This window comes from Thamnophis elegans, chromosome 14 (genome assembly GCF_009769535.1).
Source record: "Thamnophis elegans isolate rThaEle1 chromosome 14, rThaEle1.pri, whole genome shotgun sequence".
NCBI classification, from domain to species: Eukaryota; Metazoa; Chordata; class Lepidosauria; order Squamata; family Colubridae; genus Thamnophis; species Thamnophis elegans.
In genome coordinates this window covers 273700-297061 of record NC_045554.1, presented here as the reverse complement: position 1 = coordinate 297061, position 23362 = coordinate 273700, and the positions used below count along the sequence as shown (strand labels likewise).

At 59.4% G+C, this 23362-nt stretch overlaps 3 protein-coding genes across 6 annotated transcripts; 1 reads left to right on the top strand and 2 right to left on the bottom strand.

The window, feature by feature from the left end:
- Positions 1 to 435: 435 nt before the first annotated feature.
- On the bottom strand, positions 436 to 8143 carry MGRN1 (mahogunin ring finger 1). 2 transcript variants are annotated; one of them, XM_032230686.1, is made up of 17 exons: positions 7959 to 8143; positions 7473 to 7591; positions 7048 to 7136; positions 6183 to 6329; positions 5848 to 5965; positions 5399 to 5465; positions 4921 to 4973; positions 4505 to 4552; positions 3856 to 3924; positions 3450 to 3609; positions 3119 to 3228; positions 2533 to 2759; positions 2297 to 2420; positions 1882 to 1927; positions 1525 to 1629; positions 1058 to 1102; positions 703 to 794 (listed from the first exon to the last, which is right to left on the bottom strand). In XM_032230686.1, the coding sequence occupies exons 1-16, from the start codon at positions 8044 to 8046 to the stop codon at positions 1062 to 1064; spliced, it is 1611 nt and encodes a 536-aa protein (XP_032086577.1). In that variant the 5' UTR covers positions 8047 to 8143; the 3' UTR covers positions 703 to 794; positions 1058 to 1061. The 2 variants fall into 2 exon arrangements, with proteins under 2 accessions (XP_032086575.1, XP_032086577.1); XM_032230684.1 differs by lacking the exon at positions 1058 to 1102 and having other exon boundaries at positions 436 to 794; positions 7959 to 8142.
- Positions 8144 to 9165: 1022 nt separating this feature from the next.
- Positions 9166 to 16663, bottom strand: C14H16orf96 (chromosome 14 C16orf96 homolog). The gene is made up of 17 exons (XM_032230975.1): positions 16055 to 16663; positions 15406 to 15510; positions 15241 to 15321; positions 14448 to 14647; positions 13653 to 13870; positions 13309 to 13379; positions 12674 to 12784; positions 12498 to 12572; positions 11765 to 11929; positions 11558 to 11676; positions 11342 to 11404; positions 11176 to 11262; positions 10794 to 10953; positions 10505 to 10604; positions 10126 to 10212; positions 9814 to 9958; positions 9166 to 9630 (listed from the first exon to the last, which is right to left on the bottom strand). The coding sequence occupies exons 1-17, from the start codon at positions 16661 to 16663 to the stop codon at positions 9612 to 9614; spliced, it is 2415 nt and encodes an 804-aa protein (XP_032086866.1). The 3' UTR covers positions 9166 to 9611.
- Positions 16664 to 17236: 573 nt separating this feature from the next.
- On the top strand, positions 17237 to 22890 carry CDIP1 (cell death inducing p53 target 1). Of its 3 annotated transcripts, none has more exons than XM_032230719.1 (6): positions 17252 to 17343; positions 18513 to 18594; positions 18749 to 18834; positions 18916 to 19026; positions 19530 to 19794; positions 20029 to 22890. In XM_032230719.1, exons 3-6 carry the CDS (start codon positions 18750 to 18752, stop codon positions 20138 to 20140), a joined length of 573 nt encoding a protein of 190 aa, XP_032086610.1. In that variant the 5' UTR covers positions 17252 to 17343; positions 18513 to 18594; position 18749; the 3' UTR covers positions 20141 to 22890. The 3 variants fall into 3 exon arrangements, with proteins under 3 accessions (XP_032086609.1, XP_032086610.1, XP_032086611.1); XM_032230720.1 differs by lacking the exon at positions 17252 to 17343 and adding an exon at positions 18172 to 18256; XM_032230718.1 differs by lacking the exon at positions 18513 to 18594 and having other exon boundaries at positions 17237 to 17343.
- The last annotated feature ends 472 nt before the right edge of the window (positions 22891 to 23362 follow it).

Genomic DNA, 23362 nt, shown 5'->3' with positions numbered 1-23362 from the left:
ATTTATACTTCCCTGGTCTGGATTATCTCAGCTGACAAGCCAACGCCTCCATTCCTCTTGCTCCAAATGATGAGCAGCACCAGAAAGTGACACCAAAAGGTTTATTACTATAAATATAGGAACACACCACCTAGGTGTGGAAAGAAGACAGGCACTAGAAGAGACTTGCAGGTGGGGAGGGCAGCAGGACAAGGGGCCTCCTGCACAAGGCATGAGGGCCGGCCTGGAGGGGGAGAAAGTCCCAGAACCGTGGCTACAATCACCAGGTGGCAGGGGCTGCGTTTGGCAGGGAGATGGAGAGAACGGCCCTCTAACTCGCACGCCTGGACATGGGGAGGCGCTTGAGCGCAGCTGTTCTCTCAGAGGTCCCGAAGGGCCAGTTGTATCCAGGAACGGCCAAGCGAGAGAGCAGGGGCTTGGAAAGGGCCCCCCTGGGGAGAGGACGGCCCATGGCAGCAGACCCGGAAGGGGTCTTCCCGACCGCGGCCACAAAGGGGACATGCACGTCCATACAAAGACACACATCCAGAAAAGAGAGAGGGTGCTGGCCTGAGGCAGGCCCAAGGAAGGGGGGGGAAACATGTCCATCTTGCTTTGTGCCTGCAGCTGTGTCCCTTCAGGGCAGGAGGGGGGAAGGAAAAAGGCCCCAGGCGCTTGGAGTTTGGTTCTTGGCCCAGGGACTCAGGGTGGGTTCGGCCCACTTTCAAGGCGGAGGTGAGGCTGAAGGAAGAGGAACGGCTGCCCAGAACTGCTGCTCCCTGGGTTCGGGAGGCCACCGCTGAAGTCAGAAGACCCTGGAGGAGAGAACAGAGGCAGCTGGGCAGTGCGGTAGCCCCGATGCTCCTGGGGCTCAGAGGGGAGCCGTTTGGCGCTGCAAAGCTGCCGGAAGAGCCGGGCCTGTTTCATCCTCCCTGGGTGGCAGTGGACAAAAAGGACCAACTGAATTCGCGGCTTCCCAGAGCCAAGAACAAGTGCCCGCTCGGCTGCGGCTGCCCTTTCCCAACCCAGCTTCGGAGAAGACGCCTGCTGACGCCCAGGAAGGAAAGCGAAGACGTACCGGCTTACTCCTCTATCCCAACCGAGCAGGCGTCTGGGCCAAGGGCTGCCCAGGCGGGGCAGGGCCGGAGGACAGACAGAAAGGAGGGAGATGTTAGAAAAAAGGCTCAGGCCAAGCATGGAGCTCCAAGAGGGAAGGGTTCCCCTCGGCCCCACCCCGCCCGCAAACACTGGCCCGGCCCCCTCTGGGGCCACCACTTCTCTCCCTCTTCAGAGCCACCACACACAGCTGGGCCTCTTACGCTGAGCTGCAAGGCACCCGAGAGGCTCCGTCTTCCTTGTGGAGGGAGGCTAGAAGGGCCAAGGGGACAGACCCAGCTCTCCCCATTGCTGCAGCCCCCAAGGAGTTACAGAGGGAAGGAAAGCAGGAGAAGGAAGGTGCGGAGAAGCTGGGCTATTTCCTACCAGCTTCCCGGAAGGAGGCCCAAGGCCCAGGCCGGACTCCCTGAGCGCCTCCCCGGCCCTTACCTGGCAGGTAGACGTCAGCAGGCAGCTCACTCTCTGTTTTCTGGAGGGCCTCGCAGGATTTGCTGCTCTCCTGGACAAGATCCTTCCCGGAAGAAGGCTGGCTACCTGGGGGAAAGGAGAGGCGGCCTATTGGGAAAGGCTCCAGCCACTTCCTCTGGCCACCCAGGACCCCCTCTTTGACCCCGGGGCTTCCTCCGCGCACAGCAGGCATCCCGGCCTCCATCCTCCGTCTCTGGTCCCATCCCCTTTCTCTACCAGGCCCTTTGGGGCTGAACTCTACACGGGGGAATTATCTGCCCCCCAGCAGCCTCCTTCCCCAAGACCTCCCCTGTCCTCCTGGGTCCCCAGTGGGCTCACCTTGTGGCAGGGCGGCAACCGCTTCGGCTTCTTCAGCTGCCAGGCTCTGGGGAAGAGGAGAACAGGGCACGCTTAGCTCTGCACTTCCCTCAGATGGGGAGCTCTGCTGCGCCAATATTTCCTTTTATGTTACATGCCTGTCTCCGCTTTGCCAAAGAAAACGCTTCCAGGGCTCAAGGGAACGGCTTCAGCCCTGGGGGGGGGGGGGGGGGAGTTTGAGTGGGGAGACGGATGGACTCCCAAACCCAGAGAAAACGACCATCAAGGTACGGTGCACTCCGGCGTGGCCTAAACTCTGCTTGCAAGACACACGTGACTCTTCCTCAACACGGCCTTCGTTCCACAAACCCTGGTGCCGGACTGACCACCGTCTGCCAAGGATGCGAGAGGCCTCCGGAAAGGGAGGGATGCTCACCTCAGGGGAGCCGTCTTCATCCAGGATGCGCCCGGTCCCAGCAAGAGGCGGCTCCAGGGCCAGGTCTTCCGAGAATTTCTCCTCATCTTCCTCGTGGATCGGTGAGGAGGGGGACCGGAGGGCACTGCAAGTGGGGAGGGGGAGGCTGCAGTGGCCGTTAGGGAAAGGCAGCATCCCTCCCTCCCTCAGGGAAGCAGGAGGGGGTCTGTGGGGACAGGCAGACCAGGCCAGCCAACCTGTCTGGGGATTTGCTGCGCTTGTTCTTCTGGTGGCTGCTCTCCACACCTCCTCGGTCAAGCGCCACGAGGGGCCTGCTAGATGGAGGGAGGCCGTCCAGCACCCCGGAGTAGCTGATCTCGTCGTAGAGGGGAGCCGAGGGGATGGAGGGTGAGACGGAGCGCAGGCCGTTCAGGGCTTCCAGCAGGGAAATGGGCTCGTACCCCGGGGGGATGTTGTCCGAGCACTGCAGAGAGAAAGGAGGAGAGTCCCCCGCCGTGTCAACAGGGACCAGCACCTGCCTAGCTCTGCTCTCACAACCACACAGGAAATTGCCAGAGCCTGAATTTGTAACACAGACTCCATCTTTAAGGGCAACCCTCAAAGTTGGCTAGGAACATCAAGAATAAAAACCTCGGATAGGGACTGAACAGAGCAAACTTCCTTCCCTGGGGGGAGAGCGGCTTCTGGCCAAGCGCTTTCTTCCCTCCGGCCCTTTTCACAGCTTCCAGGCAAGGACGGAGCCTCCCTGCTGACCGAGGGAACTTGGGAGAAGGGCAGACCCTGGGTGGGCGGGGAAGGGGCCCTGCCAGGGGTCCGGCTCACCGAATGCTCCTCCCGATCCAGGCTCTGGGCCAAGACGGGGCTGAAGGAGAGGGGCGACATGGCTCCCGGCTTCTTCCTCACGGCCCGGATCTGCAGCAGCGCCCGGAAGGCTGCGGGAGAAGGGAGAGACATTCCTTGGCACCCAAAGGGTCAGGTACCGTAAGCGCCCACTGGCCAAGGCATTAAGGGTGGGGTGGCAAAGGGTCAGGCCTCTCGGCGACTCCTGCCCTTCTGGCAGCCTCCCTTCAGCCCCTCCAGGGAGCTTGTGGGGGGCTGATCCCAAGCCCCCAAAGGAAGAGCTCATCAGTGCGCCCCTTTCCCCCGCACATACGCAGACGGCAGATGGGACAGTTGTTGGCCTGGTAGCGCAGGGTGTCGGCGCAGGAGTTGCACAGACAGAGGTGCCTGCAGGGCAGGATGAGAGTGTCCCGCAGGTCCGAGAGACACACCACACACTCGTTGCTGTTGTCGCTGTTTTCATCATCACAGGGCTGTTGGGACATGGGGGGGGGGGAATTAACTGGGAGTCCCCTCACCATTCTCCATCCACATCTCCCAAGTGGCCGGCCTCCCTAGTGGACACAGCTAACCTGAAGCCCTGGAGCAAGGACAGCCGGGACCCCTCGGGCCACCCACCGCTTCCACTGACAGGAGAGGCAGAGAAGCCAGAGTGCCCCCTCCTCAAAGCCCCCAGGGAGAACCGGCCTCGTTTTTTCCTGGCTGGTCTCCTTCCCTACCTTGGTCTCCTGGTTATTCTTGTTCTCGATGCCGTAGATCTCCTGAAGCAGGTAACTCACCCGGTCCACCTGCGGGGGGGGGGGGGGGGCGAGGGGGGGCAGAACAAGCAGAGACTCAAGCACTGACTGCCAGTGGACGTCTCCCTGCCCATTCCAAGTAGATTCCAAATTTTTCTTTCCAATTAAAAAACGACTAAAACCCAATAAAAAACCTTTCTAAATAGCCCCTCAAGATTTGGGCCCCAAAGAATGCTTGAAGCTCCTTTGAACTGGAACAAGGAGGAGTCCAGCTCAGCTGCGGCAGCAAGGGACGCTGCAATAACCTCCTCTAAGGCCTCCAAACATTCTTGCCCACCCCCCAAGACCCAAGAGAAGAGGGAGCTGCGGGTCCCACCCCTCCTCCCTGCTGTCAGGCCCAGCACTCAGCTCAGAGGCTCTGGGGCAGCATCCTGGCCAGTACTTGGGGGGGGGGGAAGGGGGGGCAGTCTGGCCATTTCCCTGCCGACCAGCAGAGCTTCCCAGTTGTGAGGCCGGACTCCCCAGTGCCCCTTGCTGCCCTGCTAAAACCAGGAAGCGAGTGAGCACGGGAGGGGCTCCCCTGGAGCAGTGTTCAACACCCCCACCCCCAGGATTGTGGGGAAAGACTTACAATCTGCTTCTGTTTCAAGGGCTTTACAGAGAAGCTGCCATCCACGTGCTAGTGGGCAAGAAAGGAGGGAGGCAGATTAGCCCTGCCGGAAGGGAACACAAGTAGCCCAGATTGCTTGCAATGGAAACCCCCAGCCCAATTTCTGAGGTTGCTGCAGAGATTCCTGAATTGGAAACATTACAAGACCCAAAGCTCAGGGGATGCAAATGTTTCCAGCTGGAGCAGAAAAACGCAGCAAAGCGCCACATGAAATGCTAAGCAGCAACCGAACCCAGTTTATACCTGCAACTACTGGAATGCACATCCCCAGCCCTCCAGATGCCACGCTGCCCTTGAAAGGTAGACATCCAAGCTCTGGACAAGGCCAGCCATTGGGGGAGGGAAGGAATCCAGAGTCCTGCAAGAGAACCTCTTACCTTCTCGAAGGCAGCCAGGAGGATGTGCGCATGGCCAGTCACTTCCACAACAACTAGGAGGCAAATATAAGGCCTGTGAGAATCCAGCTAGGAATCCAGCAGCTGGACCGAGCTGAGAGGAGATAGCCAGGCAACCCTTTTGCTGGGTGAAGCCTCTACTGGAGACCAGCTCTCCCAGCCAAGACCGGAGGGGGGGGGGCAAGGGGTTCCCCTGGGATGGAGGCACAAGTGGACAAATCCCAAGGACTGAAGGAAGCAGCTGAGGCTGGGATGCAGGAGAGCTGGCAGAAGGGGAAACCTCTTCTCTCCAAGCATCCCAAAGGACTGAAAGGTTGGCACCCTTGCCAGCTTTAGTGGAGTTCAGACCACTCAACAAATGGCCGTCCAAGCCCCTTTGGCCCCCCCTCTTCAGCCCCCCCCCCAATTGACATAGCCCCAAGGAGAACTGCCCAACTACAGGCATGACTCTGCCTCATACCATCGCCTTCGTCTACCGTGGCTTGGATGACCACTGGAAAAATGCCCCGGTCCAGATCAAAATTCAGCTGGAAGGAAAGGCCGAGAGATTAGCCACAGATTGAGAGCACAAGAGAACATTCCTCTGAGAGGCATCCGAGTAGCTGCTGGCTCATTGCTCTCCTGCTCTGTGATGGAAGACAAAACGGCTCCCCGGACAGAGCAGTGGAGCTGTGACCGAGGCAATCGAGGCCAGGCAGACGTGGCCTTCCTGCCCCCTCAGATCCTCCCTGTGGCTCCCACAGCTGCACTCGTTTCCCAGAGCCAGGCAGGTCGGCTCTGGTGCCACCTGAGCCCCATGGCTCTGCATCCAAGGCCCCGAAGAGAGACCAAGGAAGCCAAATCTCCCAAATCAGAAACTGCCCCAACTCTCCTCTACTCGGGAGGCAGCTAGAAGATGGGCAGAGTCACCTCTTCATCCTTCCAGCTGGAGAAGTCGATCTTGAAGGAGGGCAGGGAGAACTGCTGGTTCACCCCTCGCTTGTAGTGCACCGTCTCCGACTGCAGAGAAGGGTTCTTTGTGCTGTAGCTGCAGATGAGGAACAAAGTCAGAGACGCCATCCCAGGAAGGAGCGCTTGGCTCCACCCCTCTTAATTCCCTCCGCCCCCATCTCTGCAAATCTTGGAGTCTTGGAGCTGCCACTTGTCAGCCACAGCCAACTGAGCAGCATTCCCCGAAGTGGCACCAAAAGAAGCCAGATCCGAGAGGCCCATTTGTTGGTCAAGCTCACAATCCCTGCACTCACACAGCCATGCCACCAATCAGCTCCTCCGTTGCTTGGCAGTAGATGGTGATGGCGACCCGGGCATCTGCATCAAAGGTGAACTCAAGGCTGTATAAAGCCTTCTGCTTCCCATTCTCCTCTGTGGGGCTGTCAACATCTTCTTTGTACCTGTGCCAAGGAAGGCTAAGTCAGCGGCAGAACAAAATGCCCCCACTGCATCTCCTGGATGACCAAAATGTCAATTTGGCAGCTGAAGTCTCTCGATCTCCTTACGTCTCCCAGTCAGTATCCCCAAATATTGTTTCAGAAACTGCCCCTTATAATGACACATTTGGCAATCTCTGCTAAGGGGCCTCCAAGGAGTTCTTTAATACTTGTTACCTGCTTTTTAAAAAAAGTTTACAATATAAAATAGTAACGAGAATAGACAAAAAGGGTTTCTTTGTTTTGATAGCTAGGGACGGAGTCCCTGATCAGCATGTACATCCATCTCACCCTTTATCTTCCCTTAGTTTCTCTGCCCGGGTTCTACTTGAGTCTCTTGGTCACTTCCTTCCAAATTAAATCCCAGCTGCCGCCTGGCCATTTATGAGAGGCCGTCAGAGACAGGAAGATCAGCTAAAGGCAGCCTCAAAGGCAGCATAAACAGCAGGCGTTTGCAGTGCTGAAGCTCAAACCGAACTGACCCTGTTTGGCCACAAGTGAGAGACACCATCTCCCATCTGCCAGTCATTGGCAAAGAATCAAAAGCGTGGCAAGGGGATTCCTGGGCAAAGGGGAAAACAACCCACCAGAAGGCAGCCCTGCCTTAACCGCAGGGAAGAGATCACACAATCTTCCCAGGAGCAGAAAAAGGGCTCAACCGCCAGAGTTTGCCTTGAAGTACCTGACCAGGCGCAGGGAGTCTTTGCGGATGTTCACCAGGCTCCGGAGGGTCTTTACTGGTTCATGAGGGGCCGGGGTCACGTAAGGAAACTGGAAAGACAAACCGGGAGTCTATGAGGCAGAGTGAAAGGCAAAGCGGATGGGAGGATACAGGATGGGTTTAGGATACCATTAACTACAAAAACAGAACTGCACTCAAACTCATAATTTAGAAAAAGCGTCCATTAAAATTCAGTATTTCCAACATTCGGTGGGGATTTTTTAAACGCAGTGCAAATTTTGAGAACTGTTTTTTTGAGACACGTACATAAGACTAATATATATAAATGTGAGCTTATCCCCTGGAGGCACCTTCCCCCAGTTCACTTGGACCCCCAGGAGAAGCCGGGTTCTGAGGAGAAGCGTTCCCGGCCTGCCTGCGCTCACCTGGACGGGCCGGTTGCCCAGAAAGTTCAGGTCCATGTTCTCCCCGAAGAGGTAGCCCTCGGGATGCGGCATGTCGAACTTCTCGCCGCCCATGAAAAAGTGGCTGGCAAAGTAGTTGCCTGGTGCCCAGAGGAAGGAAGGGAGGGAGGGAGAGAGGGAGAGAGCCTTCCACGGCTGGCCTTCCCGCTTCCCGAGCCCATACCCGGCTCCCCGGCCCTTCCGCACCGCCCAGAGGACCCCGGCAGCCGCAGCAGCAGCCTTCCCAGCGGCGGATGGCCCGGGCTGGCTCCGGGGCCCTCCAGCTCGGCTCTGCGGGGAGCCCGGAGCCGCTAGACCTGCGCGGCCGCGGCTGCCGCCCGTTGCTCGGGCTCAGGTAGACTGCCCCGCGCCAGGGAAGCTCTGCTCCTCTGCCCGGGAGGCCACGCCCCCCCCCCAAGAGGGGAAGGGCGGAGGGCGGGGGCGGCCGGATCCAGCGCGGCGCCTCACCGGACTTGGGCGGGTAGCGGTAGGCCGAGTTGGCCTGGATGTCGATGTCCTCCACGCCGGCGATGCGGCGGCTGAGCAGGGAGCCCATGGCAGGGCAGGAGCTGGCGGCGGTCGCCCCTCTGTGTCGCCCGTCAGGCAGGCCTGCAGGCCGCTGCCGCGCGGAGCTCCACGGGAAAGCGAGTCATCCCTCCCCGCCCGCCCGGTAGTCCTCGGCCCGTCCGACAATCCGTGGACTACGCTTCCCGACAGGCACCGCGCTCGGCTGGGAAAACAACAAGCGCCCGTCCGCTGGGGCCGCCCTAAGAGGAAAGGGCGGGAGCCGCGACCGCCAATCAACCCGAGAGCTGGGAGAAATCCGAGCTGTGGCCATGGACGGGGGCGGAAGCCGCGCACCGGCAGAGCATGATGGGAGTTGAAGTCCGCATTCGACAGGCAGAGCCGGAACGGGGCTCCGGACTCTATCCAGGGTGCTGAAGGTCGGGGCCGCGCCCCGCCTCAGCTCCGCCGGTGCCGGCCCGCGGCGGAAACGCCAGCGACAGCCCCCGAGCAGAGCCCCAAAGCTGAGGCTTCTCAACCGCCACCCGCCACAACCTCCCTCCCCCCCACGGCAGAAAAGCCATAGAGGGCTGAAAATGCAGCGCGGGAGCCAGGCTGGAGCAGCAGCACCGCACAGCTGCCCACCAGAGCTCCTCTCCCGGGGAGGCCGAGGGCTGGGGACCTCCCCAACCCGGACGAGACTGGCAGCTCCTGCAATGGCCCTCCTGGGAGTCAAGGTGCTCCTGGAAAGGCTTCAGTGGCCCCTGCAGGTAGAGAGTCAAGAGCGGAGGCTGCCCGCCTACCTGCCCCTCAGGAGCTTCCTTTGAACCCCCAGCCACCACCCCAGACAGGACAGGGAGGAGAGGCAGCTCTCTGTCCCCAAGGGCCTTTGGCTTTGGAGGGGGATAGTCTGTTGCAGGAAAACAAGCCCAAGCCCACACTTATGGGAATGTGAAACCCCACAAGCCTCCAACTGCACCTCACAGCATCATCTAGGTTTTAGGCACCAGTATTTCCTCTTTTTAGCTACCGACCGGCCTGGACTGATTTGCTTTGACCAAGGCATCGCATGACCATCTCCTTTCCCTCTCTTGCTAACCAGCCTCCAAAGGAAACTGCTGAGGTTGGAGGAATGAGAACCAAGCTCCTTGCAGAACAGAGGCAGGAGTTCACAGCGTGTAGAAAAAGAATCTTTATAGAATCATTTTCTCTCTAGATGAATGCTTTCCTGTGCCAAGGCTGAGACAGTATCAGGAATATCTCCGGGGTCCCATGTGGAAAGGGAAGGAGAGGCTCATTGGCCAAGCTTCTGAAGATGCCAGGGCCCAAACTGGAACCCCTGGCAGATCTTGGCCCCTGCGACACTTGTCTCCACTGTCATCATAATGAATGTTTGTTTTTTAATCCTGGTTCACCACGGAGAGAAGCACCATGTTAGCCCATGATCTGCTGAACATCTGACGTACGTCGGGCATGATGGTAGTGTGGACACAGCCGCTCTCCTTTGACAGCCAGGCAAGCCTGTGGCCCCTGTTTCAGATGGACAAGAAGCAGCTTCTTCCGCTACGGCATCGGAGAGCTGGCAGGAATGACCAAAGCCTTCAGGGAAGGAGTCTGCTAAAAGTTATGGCTGCCCCTAGAAAGACACCATAATGGAGGTTGTCTGAAAGGCCCGGCCCAGGTAACCCAGTTGAGAGGAAAGGAAGGGAACCCCACAAGACGCCTCCACCTCGACCACCTCCTGTCCCGTCTGGGAGGAACCTGGCGGGTATTTAAGAAGAGAGGTGAAATGACGTTGGGCTCATGGAGTTGAGCTCACAGGCCTGGAACGTCCCTTTCGTTCGGAACGTGGCTTTCGCTGAGGGCGGCACTGATGCCTGTTCTGTCCACAGGATCACAGCTAAGCTGTTGCGGTCGCTGGTTGCTGTGGGCTATTGCCGACCCCACTCGATGGAGGACAGAGGCTGGGAAAGGGAGAAACCAGCAGGGTCAGACTCAGGAGTCTTTCCCAAGAGCCATTTCCCCCCATGTTACCCTTGTCCTGCTCATATTTCACAGGGAAGGGCGTGGCGGGAGGACCCCGCAGAACAGAACGACTGGAGCCCTGCTGGCAGAAGAGAGGCCGACTCACAGGGGTAGGGCACCGCACTGATGTCTGCAAAGGCAGAGCGGACTCTCTCCATTCGCACTCCCGTTGGAGGCCGGGGAATCTTCAGAGCTGTGTGGGGAAGAAGCCAACAGCCAGGCTGTGAGGAGGAGCAGGTTGCCAAGACTCTCCGCATGCAGAGTGGGCTGCTTGAAGTGAGGCGTGGCTGAGTTGGGGGACGCGGAGAGCAAGCCAGAGCAGCCCACCAGGTTCTCCTGTGGCTGGGGAGGGGATTTCCAGCCACTGGGCTTCCCCTGGGAGAAGAGAGGTGCCTCCCCCCAAGAGCCCTCTCGAGGATCTGGAGGTGCCAGGCTGGGAAAAGGTGGCAACCCTCCGTGGCATGCAAGGCGGCCAATTCACCCACCTGCAAATTCCTTCTGCAGGGCAAATGTCCGCTCAGCTGCATGCGAGCTCACTCGGCCTTTGTAAAGGACTCCGTTCACCCCCAGAATGTCCACTTCAGTCTGGGACAAGAAATGCACAGAGAGAGAAGGGGCCTCCCATGGGCCACAGTCCCTGCCCCCACCCCAGGAGCAGGAGGAGGTCAGGGCCTTTGGGGCTGTTCCTGAGAAGGAGCCTCCGTCTCCAGAGGCTCAGGAGCACCTCTCCCTCCCTCCCACACCGGCTCTTTGTAGGCCCTGAGGATGGCTCACGTTGTCGTAGGTGATGGCAGTGGGGTCCCCATAGGGATAGAGGGTGGCGAAGTCCTGAGCCCGGGACAGGTGCTTGAGGGCGCAGGCTTGCTGCTGGGTTTGGCACTGCCAGCAGGTCTGCAAAGGGGGGTTGCCACTCATCTCGCTCGGATCTTGATCCCTGGTGGGGAGGGAGCCAGAGGCCCTGCTCAGCACCAGCAGCAAGTGGGCCGGCTGCCCTCTCAGGTCTCCCTGCCCCAGAGACACAGGCCCCATGTGCGGGGCAAGCCTCCTATCCAGCAGGGAGATGCTTCCTCTGGGTGTGTGCAGAGTGCTGCTCCCAGAGCTCCCCCCCCCCAGCCGGCCCAGGGAGCCCCCCCACTCCCCCAGCCAAGTCGCTGACCTTTTCTGCTGGTGGAAGAGGTATTCGTAGCCACTGGCGCTGACTGGGCGGGGCTTCAGCGTGGCCTTCCGGACAGTGATCATGTGCCTGGGAAGAAGGGCGGGGCAAATGCAGCGGCTGCTCCTTCATCCGCTGCCCAACCCAGAAAGGCAGCAGGGATACTTACGGCCCGGTCATCATGGTCACTGGCCGGTCGCAGGAGATGCATTTCACTCTCTCAAAGAGCTGCCTGCAGGGCACAAACCAAGGGCGGTTGCGCCAGGGCCGGCCACATCCCCAGCTCCACCAGCCTCCCTCTCTCGGGCCCACAGAAGAGGGGGCGCCTCTGGCAGGCTATGCAACAGCATCCTCCCCCAGCTGGGCTCTGCCGTCCCCTCCTCACTTCTTGAAGCCAGCTGCGCTGTCCGCATCAAAGCGGGGGCCCTCCGTCAGGTACTTCTTGATGAACTTCCACACCTCCTCCAGCTGCCGGCTCACGGGGTCCAGGGCCAGGCGGTCCAGCTGTGGGGCAGCAAGGATGGCTGAGTGGGCCGCTCTGTGGCAGCCGAGGGTCCCTGGGGGGGGAGGGGGCTAGGCAGGGAGGGGTCACCTTGCAGTCCATGTCCACAAAGAGCTTCTCCAGGGCCTTCTGCCAGTCCTTGTCCTGCAGGGACATCTTCTGCAGCAGCTCCTGCATCATCTCGCTGAGTTGGCTGGTGGCCAACTGCAGCTGCCCATGGTTCACCATGGCCTCCAGCGCGCTCTTGTCGGCTTTCTGGGGCAGAGAAAGGAGGTCCTCCCTGAGCCCCAGGAGCTGAGAGGGGGGGGGGGGCAGGGGAGGTCACCAGGCCTTGGGAGAAAAACCTTTCTCCCCCCTGGTGGATCGATCTTGGCACCAGACTTCCTGGCAGCCCAGCGGAGGAGGGAAGTGCCTTTGGCTTCCAGAAGGGCCGCTGTGGTTTTGATGGCTGAAGGCGAGGCAGGGAATTGACTCCCGGAGTCACTGATGGGGTGGATGGAGGCCCAAAGGGAGCTAGACCAGTTGAATGTCACCCCCTTAAAGGCACAGAAGCCCCATGACTGCAAAAGGGGCCTCTTTTCCGAAGAGAGACATTTCCTCTACGGGGATGGTGACAGGAGGACTTCGCTTAGTTACTGGGGATCCTGCCGCAGACATACTGAAATCTCTGGGATTTCTCTTCTGTCTGAGACGGGCTGGCTTCAGGTTGGAAAGAAGCCGCCAGAGGCTTCATCCAAGCCAGCTTCTTTTCTTTTCCACCCCAGAGGCCAGATTGGGGGGGTGGGGGGAGGATCATCTCCTCCAGTCCCCAGGGACTCCTCACCACATTCATCTCCTCTTGGATCGAGTCTTTGTCGGCTTTCTTGACATCCAACTGATGCAACAAGTTGCGTAAGATCTGCAGAGGGAGTAAAAGCTCCATTTTCCCCTCCTGCTGAAACCGCCTGGGCTGCTTCCCTGCTTCTCCGCCAGTCCCTGAGTGGCCAGAGGGCCCCTCACCTGCAACTCCGTGCTGCTCCTGGATAACCTCTCCACTCCCTGCTGCAGGTTCTCAAACTGCTCCCTCAGCTGCTCCACCTGCTGCAGCGTCTCTTGCAGAGACTCCTTTCCCTGGGGAAGAAGGCAGCATCTCCATCCGCTCCCCGGGGTGGCCAGCAACTCTGGCCCGAGTCCAGCCACTGCTCTGACCAGCACCTTCCTTGAAGAGGCCCAGGGGGATGCTCTGCGGCGCCTGGGCAAGCCTAGACCTGATTGGCCATGGGCTTTTCTTGCAGGCAGGAGCCTCAAGGCCTCCAGCAGGCAGGATTCTGGGGTCTGTCTGTTGCCCAGGGCAAAGGGGGCTTCCACCCAGAACCTCCTGGATGACGTGCCCTCCTCCCCTCAGTGGCTGCTGAGCATGTCCAGACCACGGGGTGAGATCTGCCCCCTTGTTGTCCCTAAATTTCTAGTCTCCTTCAAATCCTACACACACACAAACACGCCCCCAACAGACAATCTCCCTCCCTCCCTCCCTGCCCCCCCTCTCTTTGTAGCTTGGCTTTGTGCGTTTGTGGAACTACATTCATGCAGGCCCCCCGCGTGCCCACCCCCTGCCAGGCGAGGCTCCCGGGGGGGGGGGGGGGGAGGGGTGGTACCTGCTGGCTTTGCGTTTGCAGTATCTCCATCCGTTCCAGCAGCGACTTCAGCTCGGGTGGCATTTCAAAAGCTAGAAATGGGGGAGAAAAGGACTTATGCTCACTTAACCAGCCTGGGGAGGGGCGATGAAGCTGGAATCCGCATTCTGTATTAAGCAGGAACAAGAGGCCAGCTGATACTTGGTCTGCGGACCTGAAGGCAGATAGAGGGCCTCATTCGGAGGGCCAGGAGACAGCGCCCCCAGCTGGACATCCATCCCAATTCTCCCCAGGAAGCAGCAGCAGCTGCCCCCCCCCCCGCCCCCCCCCCCCCCCCCCGCAATAGGTGCTATCCTCGGGCTCACCTGCAGGGCCTGCTGGGTACTTCAATTGGGCCTCCAGCTGAGCGATGTGCTTCAGGAGAGCTTCATGCTTCTCCGGCAGTTGGCTCAGAACAGCCAGGATTTCCCGAGATGTCTTTTCTCTGCCCCGGTCCTCTTCCTTCCTTTCCCTGTCCTTTTTCTCTCTGCCCCGGTCCTCTTCGCTTCTGCCCCCGTCCTTTCTGCCCCTGTCCTCTTCCCTTCTGCCCCCGTCCCTTTTCTCTCTGCCCCCATCTTCTTCTCTGGTCCTGTCCTTTCTCTCTCTGCCCCCGTCCTCTTCTCGGCTCCTGCCCTTTTTCTCTCTGCCCCCCTCTTCTTCTTCTCTACTCCTGTCCTTTTTTCCTCTGCCCCCCTCTTCTTCTTCTTCTCTGCGCCTGCTCTTTTTCCCCCTGCCCCCTCTGTCCTCCTCCTCTTCTTCTTCTTCTTCTCTGCTCCTGTCCTTTCTCTCTCTGCTCCAGTCGTCTTCTTCTCCTCGGCTCCTGTCCTTTTTTCCTCTGTCCCAGTAGTCTTCTTCTCTGTCCCACTCCTCTTCCTCAAAGGTCTGGAATGGCAGAGCAGGAGGGGGGCTGTGCCTTGGAGGATCTCCTCCAAAAGAGGCACTTCTGCTATTCAGCCATAGGGCATGGGGGGGGGGGGGGAAAGCTGGCTGCAGGGACTGCTCCCCACCACCTTCCTCACCCGAGCAAGGGGGGTCCTGGCCTCCACCCCATTCTTGCTGCACTTTGCCTTCCCAGGTGAGTCAAGAGGATCCAATTTGTCCAAGGATGCAAATTGACTCACCTGTGTGTTAGCGGGCTTGCTCCCATCATGCCAAGGGAACTAGGCAGGCAGGGAGAGATGCTGGGTGCCCCATCTGGGCCTTCAGGGTGAGGATGCAATTCAGCCGTACTTACTTTGCCGGTGAGCGTCTCACAAAGGGCACTCCAGGACACCACCTTTGAGGCACTTGCAGACTGGCTGACCCTTTCTTTCACCAGGCCCTGTGCCCGCAGGGGAGAGGAGAAGGTTGAGCCCGCTGGGGAGGGGGCAGTCGAGACAGACGTTTGCTTTCAGAAGCAGCAGAGGCTTGTTTTAAACAGAGGCCGAGAGGAGGACTGGAGCCGCCCAGGGCCCGTCTGCAAAGCCCAAGAGCATCTGTCCAGGGGCTGAGAGGTGAGAAAGGGCTACTAAGGAGGGGATAATGGTGTCCAAAACTGGACAGGAAGCCTACACATGAAAGAGGTTATGTATCTTTTTAATTAAAGTTTCAGGTGCCCCCTGTGGAAGTGCCACTCTGTCATTCTCGGGGAGTGCAGTAACCACCTAAATGCTCTCCGGGCCTAGCCAGCCTTTGAAGAAGTGTGGGGGGGGGGGGAGGTCCTTGAAGTTGCACCACATCATCTCATCCCTCTTTCCACACTCCCTGGTGCCCTGCCTGCCCACCTGAAGGCCTTGCCACGCTCCCTCTGTCAGGAGGTTTAACAGGGGTGGCCGCAAGGGGCAAAGGGAGAGGCAGAGAGGCAGGGCATTGGGTTAACGGGCCCGGGGGGCACAGAGAGAGTGGCAAGGGCGTGAGGGTTCGGGATTCTCTCACCAGTTGCTCCTTCATTTCTTCCATCATCCTGGCCTGTTTGTCCAGGCCCAGCAGCTGCTTTTTCATTTCTTCTCCGTCGATCTGTTAACAGCAAAAGCAGCATCAGGGCTGCCGCCTGGCGAGGATCACCAACAGCTCCCTTCTCTCTCCCGCAGGACCGCTCACCTGGGCAACGTCTCCTTTCAGCTTCTCCAGTTCTTTCTGAAAGCCTTCCGTGGCGATTTTCAGGGAGCAGATGTTGTTCAGCAGGTCCTGCAACGTGTTCATGGCCTGGATGGGAAAACAGGAGGCGTCACGGAGGGCCAAAGACCAGTGAGTGGCCGACGGAGACTCTGCGTCGCGTGCAGGCTGTTCGTAGGGTTGTTGCAATGGAGGGAAAGGGCGGGGTGGGGGGGGCAGGCCTTCCTTCCTTCTCAGAACCTTCCACAGCCCCACAACTGGACAGGAAACCTCCAATCCCTTTATTGTGCCTAAGCAGCCCCACAGTTGCTGGACCAGAGGAAGGTGGGGGAGTAGGAATTCGGAGCACTGCCCAGAGAAGGACCCTCCCTCTGGGGGGATTTACTCAATGCCCGGAACTCACATGGTGGAAGGAAGAGATGGTGGAAGTGTTTAATAGGGCACTGGGGAAGGGAGGAAGCCGTCCTCAGGCCCAAAGGAGCCACGGGGCGTGTTCCCCATTTTGGGTTGCCCAATGCCTCTATTCACCCAGCAAGGATTTCTCTGTTTGTGATGGGCAGCAGAGGTCTGGGGAGCTCCAGGCAGCCCTGGGGGTGGTGCTGCTTGCGAAGGGCAGGGCGAGTGGCCAGGTTACCTTGGTCATGCCCTCCTCGTTCAGCTCCATCTTCCTCTTCAGCTGCATCATCTGCCACATGTCCAGGGCGGGCTGGCCCAGGCCCTGGCTGCGAGCCAGCAGCTCGGCCGTGTCAGGGGGCTCATTCAAGAACTGGAGCTGCTTCTCCATGGCACCGATCCTCTCCAGCATCTGGTGGAAGATGGAGACCGGCGCCTGGGCCGCAGGGAGGCTCTCGGTGGCCGAGGTGGCTGCAGGGCCCCCGGGGCTGGGGGGCAGCTTGGTGGCCGAGGTGGCTGCAGGGCCCCCGGGGCTGGGGGGCAGCTTGGTGGCCGAGGTGGCTGCAGGGCCCCCGGGGCTGGGGGGCAGCTTGGTGGCCGAGGTGGCTGCAGGGCCCCCGGGGCTGGGGGGCGGCTTGGTGGCCGAGGTGGCTGCAGGGGCCCCGGGGCTGGGGGGCGGCTTGATGAACTGCATCTCCTCCGCCGACACCTCCTTCCTCAGGTCCTGCAGGCGGAGGTGTTCCACCAGGCTGTGCAGGAACAGGTGCAGCGCGTTGAAGTTGACATTGCCCACCTCCGGCGTCCCGATGGCCAGGTTGATCAGCTCCACGAAGGAGAGGCTGCGGCTCATGGTCCCGCTGCCCTGGGGAGGCTCGCGGCTCGCGGGCGGCCCCGGGCCAGGATCCGGCAGCTGCGGCGGGCGGCGGCGGCGTTCTGCTCGCGGGAAAGTTTTTCCCGGTTGCTAGGAGACCCGGAACGCGGCGCGGGGGGCGGAGGCGGGCAAGCCGGGAGCCGCTGCCGGGGGCCCCGGGGCAAGGCGGGCCCTGGCGCCACCCCCTCGCATGGGCTCGGCCTGCCAGCCCGCTCCCACAGCGCCTCTTCCGTGCCCTGCCTCGCACCGGGGACGCCGGCATCTCGGGGCTCCCGAGCGCCCCCATCAGCCGCACCAGCCCCGCCGCCTTCAGACAACCTCGCCGACACGCGTCTCGGCCCCGGGGGAGGAGCCTTCCCGGCGCGCGGGGGCCCTTTCCCGCATCTGGATTGGTCCCGTCCGCCCCGAGGCCCCGCCCCCTCTGCCGGCCTCCGCAGCGGCTCCCTCCTCCCGCTCCGCAGGTGAGGCAAGGGGGGGGCGGGGGGGAGGAGGAGGGGCAGAGCCTTCTGGGCTCCCGGCGCGCGGCCTGCCGGGGCTTGTGGTCCCCCGGACTACCCTTCCCGGCAGCCCCCGCGAGTTTCCCCGCCAGCCCCGTTCTCCCCGCCCGCGCCGCCGCACCTTCTGCTCCGGAGCCCCCGGCCTCGCAGACGCCGCTGCAGGTGCCGTCCGGTCGCCCTCCGAAGGGAGCCGCTGGGCCCGCGGGGGGCGTGGGGGCGGCTGCGGGGCTGGGAGGGCCCTGGGCGGGCGGGGGGTCTCCGGAGCCGCTAAGGGAGGGACGGGAGGAGCGGCCTCCCCGCCGTCTGCAGGGGGGCGAAGCGGAGTGCTGTGCCCGGGCGCCCACTGCGGGTTGCTGGGCGAGGGAGGCCGCCGTCCGTCGCCGGTTGCCCCCTCCCCCCCGCCCGGCCCCCCGCAGCCGCCCTTGTGCGGGGCCCCCGGGGGCTTCCGATGCCCGGGAGGGGGCGGGCCGGGTCTCCCGAGGGGGCGGCAGCCGTGCCAGCCTTCTGCCGGTGGGAAAGAGGGCCAGGCCGCGTGCCAGCTGCCCTCCCGGGAGGCTCTGCTCTCCATCCCCGGGGCTCCCCGAGCGATCGGGGCGCGTGCCCAGGTCTGCGGGAGGGGAAGCCGGCCCTTCCCCCCGAGGGGAGCCCGCTGCCCGGGTTTTGTTCCCCGAGGGGCCGCTGGGTCTATTGCGCAGAAGGAGCGCCTGGACTCTCGTCCTGCGGTCGGGAGGGTTTGTGGTGCCTTTGAGCTGCTGCTCTTGTTTTGGCCGGAGGGGAATATTTCCTTTTGGGGTAACCGGCCTTTCCTTCGGCTGAGCGGCTCCTTTGCGCTGAGCTTGCTGGGATTTGGGGAGTGTCCCTTGGAGGGCAGGAGGGTCTGTGCCCACTCAGGGGTTGACCTGCGTCTAAAGAGATCTGCCTGCCTCCTTTCCCTTTCTCTGCCCCATTCCCATCCAGGAAGGGGCCTTTTCTGGGCACAAAGCCTGCCACCTTTGACCAGGTGTCCTAAAGGGAGCCCACAGTCGTGCCCCCACCTGCAGTCTGACAGGATCCTCCTGTGCCCCCCCCCCAAAGGGTCAGTCTCAAAATGGACCCCTCCCTCTGGGGCTGGAAATGCATTTGTGGTCCTGGCTGATGCTGGCGACTGACTCCCCCTGCAGGGACTCTGTGCCCAGAGGGATGAATTCGCATAATGGCCAGCAGCCTCTCTGTGATGCCTGGAAGGGGAAGCCTTTGGGGAAGGTGGGGCATCCCTTTCCTTCTGGGGAGCGGAGCCAAGCACCCCGCTCCTGCTGGTCCTCCGTCTTCATCTCTCCCTCTCTCTCATTTAGGGCAGAGGCCTTCAGGCCAGGGCAGCAGATGGGCAGGAGGGAAGCCCTGATTTCTCCTCTTCCCCGAAGTCAACAGCAGGAGGTTGGGCCATTTGTGGGGGTCTTTGTGTCAAGGATCCCATGAGGAAACCCCCCCCCCCAATTCCCCTGGCTGAGCTCTCAGCTCTTTTTCTCACCCCTTTCCTAGTCTGCCCGCCTCCCATCTCAGCATCTCTGCCTCCTTTTCTTTCTTTCAGCATGTCCAGCGACCCTCCTCCACCCTACCCCGGGGGGCCATCCGCCCCCCTCCTGGAAGAGAAGGATAGGCTCCCCTTCCCCGCAGGTGAGGCTCTTGCTTGTGACCCTTCACCCACCTGGCCGCCCTCCTCTCCATGTGACACCCACTTCTCCCAAATCTTCTCAGGTTGGAGCCCTCCATCCACGGGGCAGCCCCCTTCCGATGTTGGTCCCCCACCCTATGAAGCAATGCCTCCCCCCCAGCCGGGCGAGAGCTCGATGGCCTACTCCCCCCCTGGTGAGTGGCGTGGGAGACGGGGAGGGCTTCGACACCACCGCCCCTGGGTGTGTGCCAGCCTAAAAGATGCTGAGGGTTAGGAGTGGTTGGAGTGGCACACAAGCCAAGCATGGCAGAAGAGGATGCCCTGTGGCTGCAATATCAAGGCAGCCTATAAATCTCCAAGCAATGCGGGGCCCAACACAGTTAGACCTTCCAAGCGCCAGAGAAGAGAAATAAGGCCGGGGGCTGCTCTGGGCGGAACAGCAGGTGGCTCTCTACCTCTGTGTTGCCCTCAAGTGGCCTTTGGTCACAAGGCCACGAAACCCAGTGCAGCAGCCGGCCAGACTGTGGTGCCCTGAGCAGCTGCTCTGCTGTGGAAGCTGTGAGTGCAGCCAGGACGGAGGAATCGGGACAGGCCGATCTCTGCTTTCCTGGCCTGTTAGTATGGCAGCGGCCGGGCAAGGAGTCTGCCTGGGAGCCCCCTGGGCCTTAAACGGGTCCCTTCTTCCCTGCCTTTGTAGGCGGCTACTATGGGCCTCCAGGGCCCCACGCCCCCACGGACTACTACCTTCCCCCTGGCCCCTATGCCCCTGCTGGAGGGCAAACGGCAACTGTGCTAGTGCCCTTGGGCACCGCAACCACAGTGACGGTCCTGCAGGGTGAGATATTCCAGGCTGCCCCTGTCCCGACCGTGTGTCCGCACTGCCAGCAGGCCATCACCACCAAGACCAGCCATGAAATCGGCCTCATGAACTTCCTCCTGGGCTTCTTCTGCTGCTTCATCGGGTAAGGGTGGTGGGAAACCCGGCTTTGGAGCAGGCTGGGGGTGGGGTGGGGGTGGAGACGGGTAGGGGGGGGCAGCATGCCAGTCCCTGCAAGCCACTCCTGTGGGGCAGGCCGTCTAGCGGGTTCCTGGTGGAGGGAGGGAGCTTCCAGGGTTGTGTTTCCCTGCCCCCCCCCCCGGCGAGTGGATGCAAAGAAGCCCCTCCTGCCCCTCACCGTTTCTCCTCTCCTCTGCAGGTGCAGCCTGGGCTGCTGCCTCATCCCCTGCCTGCTTGACGAATTTAAGGACGTGACCCACACCTGTCCCAACTGCAAGGCCTACATCTACACCTACAGGCACATGTGCTAGCAGGTCCTTCTCGGCTGAAGAGCTCTGCCGCTGCTGCCTCCGGGTTTGCCTTTCCCCTCCGCTTTCGTGCTTCTCTGCTCTCCTCCTTCCTTCGCCCACAAGCACTGGGGGGGGGGGGCTGTGCTGCCCCCCCCCAAAGGCTGCAGGGGGGGGGATCTGTGGGCTGGCTCCTGGGGGGAGGGGGCAATGTGAAGGGGAAGCTGAGCCAGCCGGGTGGCTCTCCTCCCCCAAGGCAAGGGGCTGCTGGTGCTTGGCTGGGAGAATGAGGGCCCCACCTGCAGTGAGGCCTTGGCACTGATCCGAGAAGGAGCCGTCCGTAGGTGCTCTTGGCCTTTTTTTTTTTACATTTTATTTTCTTAATTAAAGAGCTTACATAGCAAAAGCACGAACACATTAAAGTCAGAGAGAGATAGCATAGAAGTACAAAGTAAGGAAAAGATAACTAGGACAAAGGAAAGGAAGAAAAATAGGTAAAGTGGCTTCCCGTTTTCATCACAAGTAAAAGCCAGTTTCCTATTGCCCCCTACAAAGTTACAAATATGTTTTTCTTCCCATCTCTTCCATACATAAAATCATGAACCATCAGCTTTTCAGTCCTGGTTTTAGCAAAAGATCCACAAAGTCCATAAACGAGAGGTTTATAAAAATGTGCCTTGATTTAACCTTGATCAAGCAAAGCAACCGTATATTCCTTTATTTTACTTCTAACAATCTCGATCTTCAATTCATTCCGATGCAGCAGCAGCGTTTTTCTGTTGGTGCTTTGAGGCTTTAACAGGCCCAGTGGAAAGCCATTGTCCAAGTCATTGTCTTGGCTTTCCTTTTGCATTTGCCCTTTGATTTGCTAAGCCTTAACCTATTATTTATCCACTGAAAAGTCCTCATCAGGGTCCTTCTCTTGGCTCTTGTCATCCACGCTTGTTCCTCTCAATTTTATTTCCAGTTTGAGTGCTTTGTCTATTTTGTAATCCATACCTTTTTCTACCCAATATTTCTGATTCCACTACTTCTGCATCAAGTAAAATTTGTTGCACTTCTGTCGTTCCTTCATCTTCTCTAGAGTGTCTATCCAGATAAACGGAGATTGCTACCGATACTGTTAATACTGATTTCGGGCCCTATTCTTCAGAAATCTTTAATTTAAATGTTAATGGTATAATTTTGTAAATCCTAGAGACAAGCTGGAGTTATTGTTTTTTGAGGGGGCTGGATTTTAGTCCCATCTATAATTTAATCACAGGGCCTATCATCTATGTTAGCCAAAATAATTCTGGTTCTTACAAAAAGCTATTTATATTATATAGTTAATTTTATGGTAGAACTTTCAATATTCCAATTTCTGGAGTCTTAATTTGTTTATAACTATTTCAAAATCTTGTTTGGCTTTTTGCCTTTCATTTTGATTTTTTTAAAGTTCCGAAACTTACGTTTTTTCTTTTGTTCACGATAAACATTTATTCAGTTTGTGACATTTCAAACGTGTCCCTCTGAAGACTGTCAGCATTAAGATGTTCAAATGAACGATTTCCAAAAGTGCTTAGAAGGGATGTTAATGAACTTCGTGTCCTTTAAAAAGCGTAGCCCAATCCCTTTGTCTCCTGGAACTGGGATCCATACTAGGCCAGTCCCACAGAGTCCCCTCACAAGGAGCAACTACCCGGAGCCCACGTGGGCAATCCCTCGTCCTCTCTTTAACTCTGGAGGAGTTCCGAAGATCCAGTCTACTACTCTCCTCTCCTGTGGTCTGTCTCTGCTCTCTGCCAAGCTCCCCCCCCCCCCAGAAGTCCAGAGCTGTTGGCTCTTCTGCGTGTTCCAGGCGTTGCTGAGGCCCACCTACCTTTCTATCCAAGGGAAAGCTGGAAGGCTTCATTCTGTGTTGGTGGTTCCCGCTTCTATGGCTGCTCCTTGAACTTTTGGAGAGGCGGTTTGACTTTTTGATTTTGCACAGCTCTGCGTGCTTTCTAGAGTATGGCCAGGCACCGGAAGCCAGTCTGCCTCTTGCCTGGCAGAACGAAGAAGCAGCGGCAGAGTTGCTCAGAGACCTCATTCAGGAGAAGGAAGAGGCCCAGTCAAAGTGTAGGGCACCCCACAGGCAAGCAGCGAGAGCCGCCTTCCCAGCATCCCTCGTTTTGTCTGAGACATCCCTCTCAACTAGGGTGGGCAATGGCACCGTCCGTCTTAGCTGGACCTGGATCCCGTTTGCCCAGGTGTGCAGGAGGCCCAGAGCCAGCCCCCCCCCCCCCCCCCGCGCGCAGATATTCCCCCGAGCCATCCCTGAGCCGAGAAAACGTGCCTGTCCCAGGTTCCCTTTGTGATCGCTTGTTGTTTCAGGTACTAAACTTAATAACTACTTTATGGAAATGTGAAAACCCCATAGACACACATGCACATGCCATTTTGCACTAGTTTTGCTAAAAAGCCCTTGTCTGACCCCAAGGAACCGGGGGCCCAGGAGCTCCTGAGGTTTGTGATGGGATAGCAGGTGTCTGGTCCGAGTCCTTGGTTCCGTTTTCCAGAGCCTGAGCTACCTTGCCTCAAGCACTTGTGCCCCCGTGTGTGGTGTTGCCCAGGCACCTGTTCGCCCAAAGGCTGCCCACGGAGGCTGCAGAGCACAGATGGGCCTGGCCTGGCCTTGAGGGCTCTCTGAAGCACTTGGAATCAGCAGGGAATTCTCATCCCGTTCTTCTTAGAGGGGAGTCACCTGTCAAAGCTCTTCCATGTTTGTAATCAAATAAAAAGACTGACCCTCAGCGAATGTGTGTGCCGTGTGTCTGGGGAATAATCCAGAGCCTGGCTGTTGGGGAGGGCGGAGGGGCCCCCGGAAAGGAAGAAGGGTTTATGCAGGAGGGGGCAAGGGAGGGCCGGAGCTCACTCTGACCCTCTTACCGGTATTTCCAGAAGGCTGGGCAGTCCACTTACATGCCCTCACATGCCAAGTGAAGACACACATGAGGCAGAGAAGCAGGACTGTCACAGCCTGAATGCACCCTCCCCAAATCACGCAAACGGCAGAAACCAAATATCAGTTTTATTACGTCAGAGGCATCGCCATAGTCTATAAGTTACATGAAGGTGAAACCACTTTCCCTATGTACAAACTGGGGAGCCCTTCTGCAACTAAACGGGAGCCAAGTGCATTCTGCACCCAGGGGAGAGGACTGCCGGCTTGTCCCCCCACCTCCCGCCCTCCATGGAGCGAGGAGGAGAGACGCTCAGGCCCCC

What these genes read in the sequence shown, in the direction of transcription:
- MGRN1 (XM_032230684.1), bottom strand. Translation starts at nt 8,046, where the DNA reads ATGGGCTCCCTGCTCAGCCGCCGCATCGCCGGCGTGGAGGACATCGAC. An exon ending in TGGATCGGGAGGAGCATTCG is followed by an intron (nt 2,760 to 3,118) that starts GTGAGCCGGACC and finishes TTCTCTCTGCAG; the next exon opens with TGCTCGGACAACATCCCCCC. An exon ending in CGCAGCAAATCCCCAGACAG is followed by an intron (nt 2,421 to 2,532) that starts GTTGGCTGGCCT and finishes CCCCACTTGCAG; the next exon opens with TGCCCTCCGGTCCCCCTCCT.
- C14H16orf96 (XM_032230975.1), bottom strand. Translation starts at nt 16,663, where the DNA reads ATGAGCCGCAGCCTCTCCTTCGTGGAGCTGATCAACCTGGCCATCGGG. An exon ending in TGCAAACGCAAAGCCAGCAG is followed by an intron (nt 12,785 to 13,308) that starts GTACCACCCCTC and finishes CTTCTTCCCCAG; the next exon opens with GGAAAGGAGTCTCTGCAAGA. An exon ending in GTGACCATGATGACCGGGCC is followed by an intron (nt 11,263 to 11,341) that starts GTAAGTATCCCT and finishes CCTTCTTCCCAG; the next exon opens with GCACATGATCACTGTCCGGA.
- CDIP1 (XM_032230718.1), top strand. Translation starts at nt 18,750, where the DNA reads ATGTCCAGCGACCCTCCTCCACCCTACCCCGGGGGGCCATCCGCCCCC. An exon ending in TAGGCTCCCCTTCCCCGCAG is followed by an intron (nt 18,835 to 18,915) that starts GTGAGGCTCTTG and finishes AAATCTTCTCAG; the next exon opens with GTTGGAGCCCTCCATCCACG. An exon ending in GATGGCCTACTCCCCCCCTG is followed by an intron (nt 19,027 to 19,529) that starts GTGAGTGGCGTG and finishes CTGCCTTTGTAG; the next exon opens with GCGGCTACTATGGGCCTCCA.